This window comes from Oncorhynchus mykiss, chromosome 20, assembly GCF_013265735.2.
Source record: "Oncorhynchus mykiss isolate Arlee chromosome 20, USDA_OmykA_1.1, whole genome shotgun sequence".
In the NCBI taxonomy this organism is placed as follows: Eukaryota; Metazoa; Chordata; class Actinopteri; order Salmoniformes; family Salmonidae; genus Oncorhynchus; species Oncorhynchus mykiss.
The window spans coordinates 38,443,478-38,463,358 of record NC_048584.1 but is presented as its reverse complement, the minus strand read 5'-3'; the positions used below and the strand labels follow the sequence as shown (position 1 = coordinate 38,463,358).

Sequence of the window (19,881 nt, the reverse complement as noted above, 5' to 3'; positions counted from 1 at the left end):
TGCAAGAAATAAATTATTCTCTCTACTATTATTCTGACATTTCATATTCTTAAAATAAAGTGGTGATTCTAACCAACCTAAGACGGGGAATTTTTATTAGGATTAAATGTCAGGAATTGTGAAAAACTGAGTTTAAATGTATGTAAACTTCTGACTTCAACTGTACATGGTGGACTTTGCTTTGAGGATAGTAAAACAGCACGTTGTTTCAATACTTTAAATTTTTAAAAACCTTTTTGTATTTAGCTAAGCAAGTCCGTTAAGAACAAATTCTTATTCTACAATGACGGCCTACCCCGCCAACCCTAACCCGGACGACGCTGGGCCAATGGTGCGCCGCCCTATGGGACTCGAACCTGGGTGTTTAGTGACGAGTGTTTGCACCGACCGGCTCACTACAAGTTTGGGATGTGAACTTGGGTGTGAATGAAATGTCCCATGGATTAATGAGATGAGGATATTTCACCACAACCATGGCCATGAGTCTATGAATATAATGTGGCTATCCCGGGCCTGCACTATTGTATAACGGATCAATCATGCTTGATGATGATGATGATGACTGCCTGTCTTGTGATTTTTTTCCAGATGTTCTGTGAGGGTGACTGTGTGCCTCACTTCCTCTCCCTGCAGGTGGTCCTGATAACCAGGTGCACTTTGAGGGTTACCAGGTGTCTAACCAGTGCATGGCTCTGGTCAGAGATGAGTGTCTACTGCCCTGCCGAGACGCCCCCGAGCTGGGCTACGCTAAAGAGTCCAGCACAGAGCAGTACGTACCGGACGTCTTCTACAAGGTACAGTTACAAGGAGAATCTCTCACCACTTCACTAATTTTTACTGCTCCTAATGTTTATTTTTTTTTAAGGCTAAAATGGCAGGAACAAAATGTTGATTTTAACAAACAAAAACAAAAAAATGTCATCCAGTAGATTGAGTTAGCCGAAAGGGAACTCTGTGTGAATAAATGGTGCTAGCTTGGACCTGAGGTAAACCTAATGGATTACTGCTTTATAGAACTAACAACACGTTTTCATCACATGACATCTTTCCAAGAATGTGCGAATGACAGAATGAATGCAACCCAAAGATCTTAATCTCTCTGTTTTTAGAGCATTTATTTTTTAATTTTACCTTTATTTAACTAGCCAAGTCAGTTAATAACAAATTCTTATTTTCAATTACGGCCTAGGAACAGTGGGTTAACTGCCTATTCAGGGGCAGAATGACAGATTTGTACCTTGTCAGCTTCGGGATTCGAACTTGCAACCTTTCGGTTACTAGTCCAATGCGCTAACCACTAGGCTACCCTGCCGAGCATAGGTGGTCATCTCCAGCCTGATTTGGTGTCACACTTTCCCCCCCCCCCCCCCCCCCCCCCCATCCCCATCCCTAGCAAACACAGCTGATTAAACTAATGTAATTCTAAACTGAAGATCATGATTAGGTGATTATTGGAGTCAGGTGTGTTAGCTGGTGCTCGGACAAGACTGTGGCACCAATCAGGCGCTCGAGGACTGGAATTGCCAATCCCTGGTCTAGGGCATAAGCACCTCCCTCATCCTCTCTGCCTAGGGCATAAGCACCTCTCTCATCCTCTCTCTGCCTAGGGCATAAGCACCTCCCTCATCCTCTCTCTGCCTAGGGCATAAGCACCTCCCTCATCCTCTCTCTGCCTAGGGCATAAGCACCTCCCTCATCCTCTCTCTGCCTAGGGCATAAGCACCTCCCTCATCCTCTCTCTGCCTAGGGCATAAGCACCTCCCTCATCCTCTCTCTGCCTAGGGCATAAGCACCTCCCTCATCCTCTCTCTGCCTAGGGCATAAGCACCTCCCTCATCCTCTCTCTGCCTAGGGCATAAGCACCTCTCTCTGCCTAGGGCATAAGCACCTCTCTCTGCCTAGGGCATAAGCACCTCTCTCTGCCTAGGGCATAAGCACCTCCCTCATCCTCTCCCTGGTCTAGGGCTTAAGCACCTCTCTCATCCTCTCTCTGCCTAGGGCATAAGCACCTCTCTCTGCCTAGGGCATAAGCACCTCTCTCTGCCTAGGGCATAAGCACCTCTCTCTGCCTAGGGCATAAGCACCTCTCTCTGCCTAGGGCATAAGCACCTCTCTCTGCCTAGGGCATAAGCACCTCTCTCTGCCTAGGGCATAAGCACCTCTCTCATCCTCTCTCTGCCTAGGGCATAAGCACCTCCCTCATCCTCTCCCTGGTCTAGGGCATAAGCACCTCCCTCATCCTCTCTCTGCCTAGGGCATAAGCACCTCTCTCATCCTGTATGTGTGAATCCATGATAACAATGACGGCGGAACAACATGGTTGTGGATGGAATTGCAGGATCTCAACAATGATACCTGGATGAAGTCTGAGGACAAAGTGAGGGAAAATGATCTCTGAGAAATTGAAGATGGATCATAGGAAGATTTGAGGTGGAGCATGCCCAGAGGACTAGAAAACTCGCCACCAACCCAGGTGACAAGCCCAGGCCAATAGTGGTCAAGTTCTTGAGGTTCAAGGACAAGGTAGCTGTTCTGGAAAGAGCCAAGAACTTGAGAGGAATGTGCATCTTCCTCACCAAGGACTATCCTGAAAAATGTGCGCCAGAAGAGAAAATAACTTATCTCGGGCCATGAAAGTTGCCGGAGCGCGTTGGGACATTGCTTACATCTGCTATGTCAGCCTCATTGTCCACCCTCGGCCGTGAGGCCAATACTTAAAGCTTAAGCAAGACCAGTGATACTAGCAAGAGCAGTGATACTAGCAAGAGCAGTGATACTAGCAAGACCAGTGATACTAGCAAGACCAGTGATACTAGCAAGACCAGTGATACTAGCAAGACCAGTGATACTAGCAAGACCAGTGATACTAGCAAGAGCAGTGATACTAGCAAGACCAGTGATACTAGCAAGAGCAGTGATACTAGCAAGACCAGTGATACTAGCAAGACCAGTGATACTAGCAAGAGCAGTGATACTAGCAAGACCAGTGATACTAGCAAGACCAGTGATACTAGCAAGACCAGTGATACTAGCTAGAGCAGTGATACTATCAAGACCAGTGATACTAGCAAGAGCAGTGTGCCGGTTTCTTATTTTTTATTTTCACCCTCCCTCCCAAAAGCCTGGAAGGGATGGGAGACGAACCTATGGGTTTGTAGCTTCAACCCCGCAGCACACGCAAATGGACTGATGTTTTTTTTTTTTTAAATCCTCTTTGTTTGTTCTTTTCCATATTATGTCTGAGGCTACCCAGGAAAGGGCTGAAAATAGCCCATATTAATATATGTAGCCTCAGAAATAAGGTTCATGAAATCAATAACCTGGTAACATCAGATAACAACAATAATATATTAACCTCTTCTGAGACTTGGATCTTGGATCTTGGATCATTCCTTTTGATACAGCAGTAGCAATAGCAGGATATAACATATATAAAAGAGAAAGGAATACTTATGTTTGTTTTTTTTTCTCTCTATATACCCTAAACTAAAATATAGACGCAACAATTTTACTGAGTTAGTTATATAAGAAAATCGGGCAATTTAAATAAATGAATTATGCCCTAATCTATGGATTTCACATGACTGGGCAGGGGAGCAGCCATGGGTGGACCTGGTGAGCCAGGCCCAGCTGATCAGAATGAGTTTTAACCCACAAAAGGGCTTTATTACAGACAGAAATACTTCTCAATTTCATCAGTTGCTGGGTGGCTGGTCTCAGACTATCCCGCATGTGAAGAAGCCGGATGTGGAGGTCCTGGGCTGGTGTTGTTACACGTGGTCTGCAGTTGTGAGGCCGGTTGGACTTGCTGACATTTTCTAAAACGACAGAGGCAGCTTATGGTAGAGAAATTCTCTGACAACAGTTCTGGTAGACATTCATGCAGTCAGCATGCCAATTGCACGCTCCCTCAAAACTTGAGACATCTGTGGTATTGTGTCATGTGAGACAACTGCACATTTTAGTGGCCTTTTTATTGTCCCCAGGATAAAGTGCACCTGTGTAATGAGCATGCTGTTTAATCAGCTTCTTGATATGCCACACCTGTCAGGTGGATGGATTATCTTGGCAAAGGAGAAATGCTCACTAACAGGGATGGAACCAAATTTGTGCACAACATTTGCGCGAAATAACCTTTTGGTGCGTATGGAACATATCTTGGTCCCTTTTTATTTCAGCTCATGAAACAAACACTTAACATGTTGCTTTCATATTTTTGTTCAGTATATATTCAGAGACAAATCTCTGAAATGCTTAGAGAAGATCTTTTTGTCAAGTGTTGTTGGAGTGTTGTGGTTACAGGTTCACTTGGCACATCTAAAGCCTTTAATTATGAGGTGTTACTATAGTGACTGTTAGGCCAAGTGCTATCTAAATAATGTGTGAAATGCTTGATAGTGTATGTGATGTAAACAGAGAGGTATACTTTCTTGGGAACCAGAGAATATTGATTAATCAAACTGTCTGCTCAAGAGGAAGAAGATTATTTTTGTACCTATTAGATGCAGTGATCTATCTAGGAGAGCCGATGTTCCAAAAGCTGGGCCTAAAATGGTGTGTAAGAGATCATACAAAATATTCTGCTGTGACTCTTGTGTCTGATGTGATTTATAAGGAGTTTCCAGACGCTGCACTTTTGACAAATTTGCTTCTTCTAATTATTGATAAACATTCACCTGTTAACAGTTCTAACAGTCAGTCTCTTAAGGGTCTGTGGATTGATGGGAAATTGAGACGCTATGTTTGAAAGAGATGGGAAAGCGATTGGGGGGGGGGGGGGGGGGGGGGGCTGCACATCTGACTGGCTGACTTACTGCAAATTGAGAAATGATGACTAAACTCAACAAAAATAACTGTATTATGAAGCCAAGATGAATGATGGGGAAAAAATCTTAGGAGTACTTTTTAAAATCATGGGCAGAAAAATCATGGGCAGATTATGATTCCTTCATTGGCGAAGGTGACAAACTCAGGCAGGAAATGCCAGCAACTAACAGTGAGCGATTCATATTCATGCATGATAAAAGAGAACAGCATTGTAAGTTTGAATTTTGTTAAGTTAGTGTGGGAGAGGTGAGAATTATTATTGATCAATACTTAAACCTGGCATTGACAACTTGGAAAGCTACTGAGGATGGTAGGAGTGGCCATAAAGTCAGCTATCTGTCACATCTTTAATCTGAGTCTAGAGGAAGGTGTTAGTTATCTGGCCTGGAGGGAAGCCAAAGTCATTCCGCTACCCAGGAGTGGCAAAGTGGGTTTTACTGGTTCTAACAGCAGACCAATCACCTTGCCTTGTCAGCTCGGGGGTTTGAACTTGCAACCTTCCGGTTAATAGTCCAAATGTTTAAAAAAATTATGGCTTTTCAACCAATGGCATATTGTGGCTACAGATCTATGGATCGAATATAACTTTTCTTTAATAGAAGCTTCTCTAATGTCAAACGTGTGGTGTACCATGGCAGCTCTCTTGGCCCTCCTTACTATGTTTATCAATGCCCTGTCACTGCTATTTAACAAACCCCGTGTGTCCCATGTATGCTGATTCAACCATATACTTGTCAGCAACCACAGATAATGAAGTCACTGAAGCCCTTAACGAAGAGTTGCAGTCTGTTTTGGGTGGCCAGTAATAAACTTGTCCTGAACACCTCTACAACCAAGAGCATTATATCAGCTGGATCTGGTAATGAGTGGTGTGGCTGTTGAACAAGTTGAGGAGACTAAATTACTTGGCGTTACCTTAGATTGTAAACTGTCATGGTCCAACCATATACAGTACCAGTCAAGTTTGTACACACCTACTCATTTTCACTATTTTCTACATTCTAGGATTATAGTGAAGACATCAAAACTATGAAATAGCACAATCATGTTGTAACCAAAAAACGGTTAACCAATCAAAATATGTTATTTGAGGTTTTTCAGAGTAATCCTCCCTATGCCTTGACAGTTTTCATACTCTTGGCATTCTCTCAACCAGCTTCATGAGGATTGCTTTTCCAACAGTCTTGAAGGAGTTCCCACATATGCTGAGCGCTTGTTGGCTGCTTTTCCTTCACTCTGCGGTCCAACTCATCCCAAACCATCTCAATTGGGTTGTGATTGTGGAGGCCAGGTCATCTGATGCAGCACTCCATCACTCTCTTTGGTCAAATAGCCCGTACATCAGCCTGGAGTTGTGTTGGGTCATTGTCCTGTAGGAAAACAAATGATTGTCCCACTAAGCGCAAACACGGATGGCGTATCGCTGCAGAATGCTGTGGTAGCCGTGCTGGTTAAGTGTGCCTTGAATTCTAAATAAATCACAGACCGTGTCACCAACAAAGCCCCCCGTACACACACCATCACACCACCTCCTCCATGCTTCACGGTGGGAACCACAGATCGTCCGTTCACCTACTCTGCGTCTCACATAGACACGGCGGTTGGAACCAAACACCTCAAATTTGGACTCATCAGACCAAAGGACAGATTTCCACCGGTCTATTGTCCATTGCTTGTGTTTCTTGGCCCAAGCAAGTCTCTTCTTCTTATTGGTGTCCTTTTAGTAGTGATTTCTTTGCAGAAATTTCACCGTGACGGTCTGATTCACAGTCTTCTCTGAACAGTTGATGTGTCTGTTACTTGAACTCTGAAGCATTTATTTGGGCTGCAGTCTGAGGTTGCAGTAAACTAATGAACTTGTCCTCTACAGCAGAGGTAACTCTGGGTCTTCCTTTCCTGTGGCGGTCTTCATGAGAGCCAGCTTCATCATAGCGCTTGATGGTTTTTGCAACTGCACTTAATATTAAGTTCTTGAAATATTCTGGATTGACTGACCTTCATGTCTTAAAGTAATGATGGACTATCGTTTGTCTTTGCTTATTTGAGCTGTTTTTGCCTAAATATGGACTTTTAGAAAATAGGGTCATCTTCTGTATACCACCCCTACCTTGTCACAAGACAACTGATTGTCTCAAACTCATTAAGAAGGAAAGAAATTCCACTAATAAACTTTGAACAATGTACACCTGTTAATCGAAATGCATTCCAGGTGAAGCTGGTTGAGAACGCCAAGAGTGTGCAAAGCTCAAATCAAGGCAAAGGGTGACTACTTTGAAGAATCTCAAACAAATCAACATATATATATATATATATATATATATATACACTTTTTTTTTTTTTGGTGACTACCTGATTCCATATGCGTTTTATCATAGTTTTGATGTCTTCACTATTATTCTACAATGTAGAAAATATTTTTAAAAATATGAGTAGCTGTGTCAACTTTTGACTGGTACTGTAGATTCAATAGTTGTAAAGATGGGGTGAGGTCTGTCCATAATAAACAGATGCTCTTTTTTTGGGGGGGACACCACACTTCAAAAGCAAGTCCTTCAGGTTCTAGTTTTGTCTTACCAGGCGTAGGGTCAAGTGGTGCAGGGAAAGATCGAGTTAAGCTGCAGCGGCCCAGAACAGAGCGGCACATCTAGCTCTTCATTGTAATCAGAAGGCTAATTGAAATAATATGCATTCCAGTCTCTCTTGGTTAAGTGTTATTTTTATGAGGAACAATGTTGTGAAATTCCAAATGGTTTGCGTAGTCTACTTACACACACAGCTCTGACACGCTCACACTTACCCCACCAGACATGCCACCAGGGGTCTTTTCACTGTCCTCATCCAAAACAAATTCAAGGACCCAGTAGGTATTAGATCCTTGGAACTCTCTTCCGTCTCCTATTGCTCAAATGAACAGCAAACCTGGTTTCAAATAAACAGAACGCAAAGCCTCGCAGCACAACGTCTCTCCCCTATTTGACCTAGATATTTCGTGTATGTATTGATGTGCCATTGTATGTAGTTCTGTCCTTGTCTATTAATGTTCTGTATTATGTCTTCATGTACTGTGTGGACCACAGAAACAGCTAATGGGGGATCCTAATAAAATACCAAATAACTATTGGAACAGTTACAACTGTCGTATTTCTCTCCATTGATTGTCATTTTTCTTCATCCCCCTCAACAGGACAAAGATAAATTTGGCAATGACATCACATATTTAGCCCGGCCCCTTCCTGTGGAGTACCTTATCATAGATGTGAGTATGAAAGAATGTGGGTGTGTACATTTGACCTTTTTTTTATGCAGGTTTAAAGAAGGGAATCAACCAATGACATGAGGAGTGGTAGGGCAGGTTTTAGAGTTTAGGATACATAGCAGGGCCAGTCAACTGAAATACGCTTCTTTTAATATTAGTTCATTAACATTCTCCATCTAACTAGCAAGTGTTTCACATTTCTAGTTGCTATGTGTGTTTTGCGAACAACTAAATTGTTCAACTGAAGGTTTGCCCGACGCTGTAAAGATGTCTTTCTCCTTCCACAATAATGTTGTAAAATATTGGCAGCTCCACGCCATACAGAAATATCCAAATCACCATAACTCTACCAACCTATCATGAGGTTGTTCTGTCCAATGATGAGCCCAAGAAAATAAAGAACTAGATGGACTCGCCAAATATTTACTGGCACCAGCTGAGAGCACTTTGTTACTTCTCTTGTATTCCTCTGTTGTCGTCTCGTGTTCCGCTCTGTTGTCGTCTCGTGGTCCTCCGTTTTCATATTCAACTGACATCTGTTGTCTTGGCTCTACATCTCGCTGATGTCAAAGGGACTCTCCAAGATGGAACTGTCTTCCAGTCTGTTAACGCTTCTCTAACTAGCAGACTGCGCTATGGGATTCATTTAAGATATTCTTTGAGTTATGGTTTCAAATGTTTTCGGAAAATGAGCAGAGGGACTCGGCTGTCCTATCTTCAGGGGGAAGCTGGTTCCACCATTGTGGTGCCAGGACAGAGATGTTTTAACTTGGCTCAGCGGGAGAGGTGGGGAGGGCCAAGAGACGAGAGGTTCCAGTCAGTTAACTTTGTTTGTCACTCCTTCTATCCATCTCTATCCAGATAACCACCACCTTCCCCAAGGACCCCCAGTACACCTTCAGCTCCACACCACGCTTTCCCATAGAGAACAGAGACATCCTGGGAGAGACACAGGTACACATTGACACACACACACAGCTAAATTGGTTGTTCTGATGTGTGAGGTTTGGTATTTTGTTTTCTTTCAGTGGTCAAAGAATGACCTACATACAGAAGGCTCCGAAAAGTGTTTTTCTGACTTTGTTTAACCAGTTGCGGCGAGCAAACCCAGATCCGGGATCCTATTTATAGACCTAAGCTCATTACCATAACGCAACGTTAACTATTCATGAAAATCGCAAATGAAATAAATATGCTAGCTCTCAAGCTTAGCCTTTTGTTAACCTACTTTGGCAACAGCCATTATTTCTCTGTTTCGATCTGACCTGATCACATGATTGTCTGCCAATTCATCCTAAGAGTCCCTGGGCTATGGGGGTCATAGGAAGTTATTATTCTTGGTCATTTTCCATGTTTTCCCCTTCCTGTGTGTGTGTGTGAGACAGGATTTCCACAGTTTAGCGACGTACCTGTCCCAGTGCACCTCGACTGTATTCCTGGACATGGTGTCTGACTTCCACCTGCTCCTCTTCCTGGTCACCAACGAGGTCATGCCTCTCAGAGTAAGTTCTGCACACACACACTCACACCGTACCCCACACACCCATACTGTCACTCACTCACTCACATACAGACTTGTACACTAGGGTCGGGCGAATTTACAATTGCGTTTCATCGACAAGAGAGAATAAAACAATTGTTAAATATACTAATGGAATAGGAAGTTTAAACAAATGATCATTTTATAACACTTAGAAACAAATGAACAATGGCAAATGTTAGGATATGCCTTTTACCTATCAAACTGTAGAAATCCTAAATATAGACCTACAAGTTACAACATTTTAAGAAATGAGTGTGAACCAAGTAAGTAAGTAACCTAGAGTAGTGAGTGAAGGGGGGAAGAACACATTGAAAATATGTCTCATGGTTTGACAGAATATTTTAGCCTATCCTATACTCATGTATTTGGCCAATTCTTTTTTATTTTTTTATTTTACCTTTATTTATCTAGGCAAGTCGGTTAAGAACAAAATTCTTATTTTCAATGATGGCCTAGGAACAGTGGGTTAACTGCCTGTTCAGGGGCAAAACGACAGATTTGTACCTTGTCAGCTCGGGGATTTGAACTTACAACCTTCCGGTTACTAGTCCAAAGCTCTAACCACTAGGCTACCCTGACGCCCCGAGAAGGTTCAGTCACACACATTTCCTAGGTGGCAAAGGTCCGGATGGATATTGTCATTTCTTTGGGGTAGGAACAATAGCCTACACTTGATACTTGATACGTCTATAATATTCATTTTTAAAGGGTAAAGAAATACTAAGTGATATCTGGGTATTTCTATGGACAAGAGAAACACAGCCTGTTTTAATCGTCTTTCTGCAGTCTAGACTAGATACAGAAAAATTATTAGCAATGTGTCCATTATATTGCTTTCTTCCCCCCTTTCTGACCCTTCCATGGGGGGGGGGGGGGGGGGGGGGAATACACGGTACAATCGTATGTCAACGATGTTTATTAGTGTTGTCACAATATCAGAATTTGGACCAATAACAAGCTTAGGGTTACTTTATTCGGAAGCGATACTCGATACGGAAACGATACCAAAAAACTAATGTGTATCACAGAACTTTTTTAAAGTAGTTTAAAGTAGTTTAAAGTAGTTTAAAGTAGGGGCGTGGAGCAGAAAACCAGTCCGTATCTGGTGTGACCACCTTTTTGCCTCATGCAGCGCGACATCACATCTCTTTCGCAAAGAGTTGATCAGGCTGTTGATTGTGAGCTACTGTCCCACTCTTGTTCAATTGCTGTGTAAAGTTGCCAGACGTTGGCGGAAACTGGAACACGCTGTCGTACATGTCAATCCAGAGCATCCCAAACATGCTCAATGGGTGACATGTCTGGTGAGAATGCTGGCCGTGCAAGAACTGGGGCATTTTCAACTTCCAGAAAATTGTGTACAGATCCTTGCCACATGGGGCTGTGCATTATCATGCTGAAACAATAACGAATGGAGGGCGGGTGAATGGCACGGCAATGGGTCTCAGGATCTCGTTGTGGTATCTCTGTGGATTCAAATTGCCATCAATAAAATGCAATTGTGTTCGTTGTCCATAGCTTAATTCTGCCCCATACCATAACCCCAGCGCCACCATGGGGCACTCTGTTCATAACGTTGGCATTAGAAAACCGCTTGTCCACACGACATCTATCCGGTACAGTTGAAGCCGATATTCATCTGCGAAGAGCACACTTCTCCAGCGTGCCGGTGGCCATCTAAAGGTGAGCATTTGCCCACTGAAGTCACTTATGACGCCATATTACAGTCAGGTCAAAACCCTGATGAGGGCGACGAGCTTTGAGATGAGCTTCCTGGAGACAGTTTCTGACAGTTTCACCAGCTTGTCCAGGTGGCTGGTCTGATGATCCCGCAGATGAAGAAGCTGGATGTGGAGGTCCTGGGCTGGCGTGGTTAAACGTGGTCAGTGGTTGTGAGGCCGGTTGGATGATCTGCCATTTTCTCTGAAAAAAAAAATGTTGCAGGGGGCTTATGGTAGAGAAATTAACATTAAATTCTCTGGCAACAGCTCTGGTGGATATTCCTGCAGTCAGCATGCCAATTGCACGCTCCCTCAACTTGAGACATCTGTGGCATTGTGTCGTGTGAGACAACTGCACATTTTAGTGGCCTTTTATTGTTCCCAGCACAAGGTGCACCTGTGTGTAATGATCATGCTGTTTTAATCAGCTTCTTGATATGCCACACCTGTCAGGTGGATGGATTATCTTGGCAAAGGAGAAATGCTTACTAACAGGGATGTAAACACATTTGTGCACAAAATTTGAAAGAAGTAAGCTTTTTCAGCTCATGAAACAGGCCCAACACTTGATTGCATTCATAATTTTGTTCAGTGTATATTGCTGTCATAGCAAGTTATGAGTGCATTTCAAACACTTCTGAGCCCGAAAAGTACTGAAGTTTCGGTATATCGGACAAAACGAATGTTTGCACAGGAAGATGGAATGATGTGTCATTCCAGACATCGCCCAACCGTATTGTGCACACCTTATCTTAACCCGTCAATAAGTTTTTCCTTACAGTCTCTTTGTTCACAGAAAAGCCTCTATATTGCAATAGTCCACACATCAGTGAGATACAATGGATTTTACACCGCCTACTACGATTCCCAGAGTGCATTTCAACTCCCAGGGAGCAATGCTTCGCCCATGACTGCTGGCTGGCTAGTGGCTACTTCTAGCAAGCCCAGATAAATATGATGTAGTCTAAGTACGTAGTTGTCATAGTGAAGTTTAGAGTGCATTTCACATTTACTTTTTGGTTGTAATCATATTATTTTAGTGCTCGCATAAATGTCATGAATACTTTGCCTTCAGGAAGTATTCATAGCACTGGACTTATATCAAATTATAGTTGTTACAGCATTAATAAAACATGTATTTGAGTTGTTCACACATTACCCCATGATGACAAAGTGAAAAGATGTTTTTAGACATTTTTGCAAATGTATTGAGTCAGCCTTGAGTCGCGCATTGAGTCAGCCTTGAGTCGCGTATTGAGTCAGCCTTGAGTCGCGTATTGAGTCAGCCTTGAGTCGCGTATTGAGTCAGCCTTGAGTCGCGTATTGAGTCAGCCTTGAGTCGCGTATTGAGTCAGCCTTGAGTCGCGTATTGAGTCAGCCTTGAGTCGCGCATTGAGTCAGCCTTGAGTCGCGCATTGAGTCAGCCTTGAGTCGCGCATTGAGTCAGCCTTGAGTCGCGTATTGAGTCAGCCTTGAGTCGCGTATTGAGTCAGCCTTGAGTCGCGTATTGAGTCAGCCTTGAGTCGCGTATTGAGTCAGCCTTGAGTCGCGTATTGAGTCAGCCTTGAGTCGCGTATTGAGTCAGCCTTGAGTCGCGTATTGAGTCAGCCTTGGATCTTTTATTTCAGCTCATGAAACATCGGACCAAACACTTTACATGTTGCGTTTTATATTTCTGTTCGGTAATAGATTTAAGTCAACTGTATCTTGGCCACTCCGTGTCATCTTGGAAAGCAACTCCAGTGTAAATTTGACCTTGTGTTTTAGGTCATTGTCCTGCTGACAGGTGAATTTGTCACCCAGTGTCTGTTGGAAAGCAGACTGAACCAGGTTTTCCATTTAGGATTTTGCCTGTGCTTGGCCCTGTTCTGTTTATTTTTATCCCCCAAAAAACTCCCTTGTCCTTGCCGATGAGAAGCATACCCATAACATGATGCAGCCACCACCATGCTTGAACATATGAAGTGTTACTCTGTGACGTTTTCTTGGATTCTTTTCCAAACATTATGCTTTGTATTCAGGACATAAATGTAATTTCTTTGGCACATTTTTACTTTAGTTCCTTGTTGCAAACAGGATGCATGTTTTGGAATATTTATGTTCTGTACAGGCTTCCTTTTCACGTTCATTTAAGATCGTATTGTGGAGCAACTACAATGTTGATCCATCCTCAGTTTTCTCCCGTCACTGCCATTAAACTCTGACTTTTAAAGTCACCATTGGCCTCATGGTGAAACCCCAGAACTGTTTCTTTCCCCTCTGGCAAATGAGTTAGGAAGGACGCCTGTGTCTTTGTAGTGACTTGGTTTATTCATACAGCACCCAAAGTAATAACGTCACCATCCCCAAAGGGATATTCAATGTGTTTTTTGTTTTTACCCATCTACCAATAGGTGCCCTTACTTGTGATGCATTGGAAAACCTCCCTGGTATTTTTGTGGTGGAATCTGTGTTTTTGAAATTCACTGCTCGACTGAGGGACCGTACAATTATCTGTATGTGTGGAGTACAGCGATTGAGGTAGTCTTTCAAAAATGTCACACACTTACATAGTGAGTCCATGCAATTTATGGGACTTGTAAAGCACATTTTTACTCCTGAACTTATTTGGGCTTGCCATAACAAAGGAGTTGAATACTTATTGACTCAAAACATTTTAAGCTTTTATATTTTTAATTCCACTTTGACATTATGGGGTATTGTGTGTAGGCCAGTGACACAATCTCAATGTAATCCATTTTAAATCCAAGCTGTAAAACAACAATGTCTCAGGGTGTGAATACTTTCTGAAAACACTATGTTCAGGTCATTATCTCCTAAAAAATGTAATGTAGCTGCTAGTAGAATGTTACAATACAAACGTCACCTGTAAAATAGTTTGTCGTTTTGCAACTAAACCGCCATTTGCACTGCTTTGTAACACATTTTTGCATAGTTGTCGTTATCTGCTCTTAAGTTCATAGTTCACTTCTGGAGCCAGTTTTGTCAACAAGCTTTGGGTGTGGAGATATGGTGTTTCTGTTAGAAGCCATGCTGTGGGCATTTTCTCCTCTCGCTTGCTTCTCTTAAGTGGCTTGCACTGTCAGCTGCATGGGCGCAAGTAGCCTGGCTAGCTATCTACTGCTCCCTTGAAGATTGAGAGGAGCAAGTCTGTCTAGCAATATGCCAATCTGTAGATGACGTGTGACACATTTTGATACCGAAGTGACAAGAATGTGTTCTAGTATTTTAAAAAACGACCAACGTTTCAGTATACCGTGAAAAACTGTTTTTACAGGAAGATGGGACAATATTTCCTTCCAGACATCGTCCAACCGTATCGCGCACACACACACACACACACACACACACTCTCAAACCAAAAACGTTCAAGCACTATGTTTTGGTTTGTTGTCACGCTACAAAAGGTTCAGATTATCACGTTATTAACACATTTGTTCAATGTGGAAATTATTGTGTATTTGTCAAGTACTCCCCCCCCCCCCCCCCCCCCTTATCGCTTTGTTCATGGCAACTTGGCTCTAAATCCTTGATTTGATGTCATCTATCGTTTAAAAATCACACTGTTTCCCTGCATTTCATTGGGGTTAGCTTGGCGTGGCCAGAAAATAGTTACGTAATGTTTTTATAATTTTTTTACCCAAATATGTTCTCATTATTTGTTCCCAGGACAGCATTGGTCTGCTGTTGGACGCTGTGAAGACGAAAGACGAGGAGCTGGCTCAGACCTGGAAGAAGTCTGAGCAGTGGGCCACTATCGAGCAGTTGTGCAGTAAGTACCTCTGGCCATCCAGGTATGACACTGACATGCCTTAGTTGAAATTATTACATTTCTATCACTGTTGAAGAGTAATGGGTTGTTATTTTTTTCTTAATACCGTTATTTTACTTTTAGATTAGTGTGTATTGTTGTGAATTGTTAGATATTACTGCACTGTTGGAGTTAGGAACACAAGCATTTCACTACACCCGCAATAACATCTGCTAAATATGTGTATGTGACCAATAAAATTTGGTTTTGGATTTGATTTTAAAGTGATTGAGTTAAACTTGTCTTGCATTCAATTCAGTAGAACTTTATTGACCACAAAGATACATTTGGTTGGAGCTCCTTTCATGTATCATCCCTACATATAAAAAGGAAGTCTGAAAAGTCCTTCCTGGTTAAGAGTCACCGCCACTCTTATGTCCCTGACCCCTCTCTCCCTCCTCTCCTCAGGCACGGTGGGTGGGCAGTCATCGGGCCCTCAGGAGTACGGGGCCATGGGCGGGGGCCCCTCTACCCCAGCATCCTCCTCGGCGATGTGGTCTTGTCTCCACTGCACCTTTATGAACCAACCAGGCACAGAGCTCTGTGAGATGTGCAGCCTGCCGAGGGGTTAAACCCCACCCCTGCCCTGGCCCCCGTGTTTCCCGAACACCTCTACCACCCATTATCCACCAACGACTTCGCACCGGGATTGGATACTGCAAACAGCTGCGTTATTGGATGTCTCCTCTTGCCCCCCCCCCCCCCCCCCCCCCCCCCCCCCCCCCCTCTGTCCATTCAATCTCAGACTGCTGTGGGGTTGACAAGCGCAAAACGATGGCATTTGTTTACACCAAATCAAATGATTTAACAAATAATGACTGTGCTCTCATCTCTCTCACGCGCTCTCTGCCGTGGCCCCTGACTGAGACTGGCTGGGACATGTTTAGCTGAAAGCACTTTGGCAACAAGGCTTCTTCCCTCTTCCTCCCCACGGTTCCTTACGTTGCTCCATGACCTGGCGCCAATAAATGTTGCTGTGCTTCAGGGACAACAACAAAGGAAAGACTCAAATCATTTTAAGTTATATGTCACTCACACCGACCGGTGCACCCTTTCGCTCTCGCGACTTAGTCTGGAAAGTCTGTGTAAATAATATACATTCCTTGAGGAAGGATTGATTGCTGTTTTATTTAATTGCACATGAAGCGTTTTGTTTTCATGATTGTAGCTACAGTAGATATCGGGTGTGTTTTTTTCTCATTTCTCCCAAGAGTTTATCAGACACTGACGGTCTATCCAGAAGATCTCTTGATTGGCCCGAACCTCTTCAGAGTTATACAATTAACCTATCAGGCACTATCATAAACCTAGCTGTTTTATTTGAGTTTTTTGTATTGCAGTAGTGATGTGTTCTCGGTTGCTCAGGCACTTTCCCCTAAGTTGATGCCCTGCCCTCAGGAGTGAGTTTGGAGTGATGGTCCTAGCATTTAATGAAACCATTCAATTTTGGGTTATTTGGTAAGTTTGATAAAGTTTTGAAGCTTATAGTACGCCATGTTTTTTTTTTTGTTGGCAGCTTTGAGATGCTTGCTTACTGGGTTAGCTACCAACACTGCATCTCTCTCTTTCTCTCCTTCCCTGTCTTGCATCGGTTCTCCTCTTTCGACTGGTGCCCGTCTAGGAGGGGCCAGAGGGGTATGGAATGCTTTTTATTCCTCCGACGTTCCCTATGGGTCTCCATCACTCTGCCTTCAAAGACACTATAGGTCACAGGTCAACATAGCGGAGAGAGAGAAAGATGCCTTAATGGTCCCATGCCTTTTAGCAGGCCAATGTGCTGTGCACCTGGGATGGAGAGAGGAAGAAAGGTGGCAAGGGAAGCAGGGGGAGGGGGAAAAAAGAGGGATTGTGAAAGAACTGGGAAAGGTGGTGGCCAGGCAGGGCTAAAGAGCTCATGGTGTGTTTGCTTCTGTTACAGAGAACCAATATTTTCTCTCCACACTAAAAAGCTGTAAAACTGAACTCATTCCAACAGTAATTATTTGACATCAAATTACTTATGTCCACAGCACAATCAATTCAGTAGGGTATGTTTTCTCTTCTCATGTCCCCGTTTTAGATACAGATTACAATGATCTAGGTACACCATTTAATGTCTGAGAACAAGTACCTATTCCACAGTGTCTCTTGGTCAGCACAGGGGAGGTGTCTGTGTTATTTCACACAGAACGCTGATTCAATTCATTCAGCTTTATATTCTTATAAAGTGGCCAAACCTTGACACTGCTATTTTGATGGCATTCAATGAAGTCTTTGGTTTGAATTGGGGTTTTTTTGTTAGATATTTACTCCCTAATTTGACACTGTAGCAGTCAGATTTAGTCTAACAGATACCTCAACTTTTTCCAGCCTTCAGGTATTTCCTGGACAGGGATATATGTAGCGAGCACATGTCCAAGCGGTTGAGCCTGTCGTCACTTGAGGTTTTCCTCCATTTTGGGGCTGATATCAGTAAATTATCCTTGTCAGTTGAATGGAGAAGAGGGGTCATGGGTTTCAAACTATACTTTTTTTTTTTATCCCAGATGAGTTTTTTTTGTTGTTTTTTGTAAGTGCTCGGGAGTAATTTCCATTGAAAAAGTTGAGTTTTTATTTTGTAGATTTTATTTGAGAATGGTTTAAGGTTATTTTGCCCATTTTTATATCCACTTCCCCCTGTGTGAGTTGTTGAGAACGATTATCTTAAAATGCATCAAATAAGTCCCCGATCTGGTCCAGGGAGTTACGTGTCGGGCTTGTTGATGCTGAGTTTCAGCCACACGCAACACCTTGGACCAGAGCGACATAAATCCTAACTTCCCACTCTGAGCTGAAGAACTGGACCCTGAAAGAAAGTTGTATGATGCTGTAGACCTGGATTTTAATTTAATATCAGAAATACCAGTAAAACAATAAACAATTCCTATCAATGAAGAACCGTGTTTGTTTTGTACTTTTAGGCTGATTTTTGTCTTCTTAAAACCTGTTAAGGCTAGGGGTTCCGCCTCGACAACATCCGCTGAAATGGCGGAGCGCGAAATTCATTTATTTTGTTGTTGTTGAAATATTTAACTTTCATACATTCACAAGTGCAATACACCAAATTTAAAGCTTAACTCCTTGTTAATCTACCCATCGTGTTCAATTTCAAAAAGGCTTTACAGCAAAAGCACACCATACGATTGTGTCAGCGCCTAGTCACAGAAAAACATACAGCCATTTTCCAGCCAAAGAGAGGAGTCACAAAAAGCAGGAATAGAGAGATAAAATGAACCACTAACCTTTGATGATCTTCATCAGATGACACTCATAGGACTTCATGTTACACAATACATGTATGTTTTTGTTTGATAAAGTTCATATTTATATCCCAAAATCTCAGTTTACATTGGCGCGCTATGTTCAGTAATGTTGCGCCTCGAAAACATCCGGCGAATTTGCAGAGAGCCACATCAATTTACAGAAATACTCATAAACTTTGATAAAAGATACAGGTGTTATGCACAGAATTAAATATGTACTTCTCAATGCAACCGCTGTGTCAGATTTCAAAAAAGATTTACGGAAAAAGCACACCATGCAATAATCTGAGTACAGCGCTCAGGCACAAAAACAAGCCACCCGCCATGTTGTGGAGTCAGTAAAAGTCAGAAATAGCGTTATAAATATTCACTTACCTTTGATCTTCATCAGAATGCACTCCCAGTAATCCCAGTTCCACAAATGTTTGCTAAAGTTCATCTTTATGTCCAAATACCTCCTTTTTGTTAGTGCGTTTAGTTCACCAATCGAAATTCACAAGGCACGGACGGGCAAGTCCAGACGAAAGGTCAAAACAGTTCTATTACAGTTAATAGAAACATGTCAAACGATGTAAAGAATCAATCTTTAGGATGTTTTTATCATAAATCTTCAATAATGTTTCAACTGGACAATTCCTTTGTCTTTAGAAGTGAAAAGGAACGCAGCTACCTCTCACGGCCACGCGCATGATTTAGCTCATGGCCTTCTGCCAGACCTCTTAGTCAAGCAGCTCTCATTCGCTCCCCCTTCACAGTAGAAGCCTGAAACAAGGTTCTAAAGACTGTTGACATCTAGTGGAAGCCGTAGGAAGTGCAATATGACCCCATTTACACTGTATATTAGGAAGGCAATGAGTTGAAAAACTACAAACCTCAGATTTCTCACTTCCTGGTTGATTTTTCTCAGGTTTTCGCCTGCCATATGAGTTCTGTTATACTCACAGACATCATTCAAACCGTTTTAGAAACTTAAGAGTGTTTTCTATCCAAATATACTATTAATATGCATATATTAGCGTCTGGGTCTGAGTAGCAGGCAGTTTACTCTGGGCACGCTTTTCATCCGAATGTGAAAATACTGCCCCCTATCCCAAACAGGTTAACGGAGTAGTTAAAAGTCTGGCCTCTAACCGCGGGCAGGTAGCCTAGCGGTTAGGAGTGTTGGCACAGTCACTGAAAGGTTGCTTGTTCAAATCCCCAAGCTGACTAGGTGAAAAATGTCTGTACCCTTGAGCTAGGCACTTAACCCTAATTGCTCCTGTAAGTCACTCTGGATAAGCGCATCTGCTAAATAACTCAAATGCAAATTGCATGTGTACTTTCAACCTGGGTCCTTTTTGAAGCAACACCCACACAAAGTATTTCCCTTAATTTATTTTTGGAGCTCTTTTACAGATTATTTATCTGATATGAGTCCTTTTTCTTTTCTCTCCATGCGCTTG

The 19,881-nt window shown here is 42.7% G+C and overlaps 1 protein-coding gene across 3 annotated transcripts in view; it reads left to right on the top strand.

The window, feature by feature from the left end:
* LOC110499543 (nuclear protein localization protein 4 homolog) overlaps positions 1 to 18,071 on the top strand; it is a 33,664-nt gene extending 15,593 nt beyond the window's left edge. For all 3 annotated transcript variants that reach the window (XM_036956311.1, XM_036956313.1, XM_036956312.1), the window contains 6 exons: positions 634 to 794; positions 8,012 to 8,083; positions 8,945 to 9,037; positions 9,469 to 9,585; positions 15,017 to 15,119; positions 15,567 to 18,071. In XM_036956311.1, the coding sequence (XP_036812206.1) occupies positions 634 to 794; positions 8,012 to 8,083; positions 8,945 to 9,037; positions 9,469 to 9,585; positions 15,017 to 15,119; positions 15,567 to 15,730 (710 nt within the window). In that variant the 3' untranslated portion in view covers positions 15,731 to 18,071. The remainder of the gene's footprint in view (positions 1 to 633; positions 795 to 8,011; positions 8,084 to 8,944; positions 9,038 to 9,468; positions 9,586 to 15,016; positions 15,120 to 15,566) is intronic.
* The last annotated feature ends 1,810 nt before the right edge of the window (positions 18,072 to 19,881 follow it).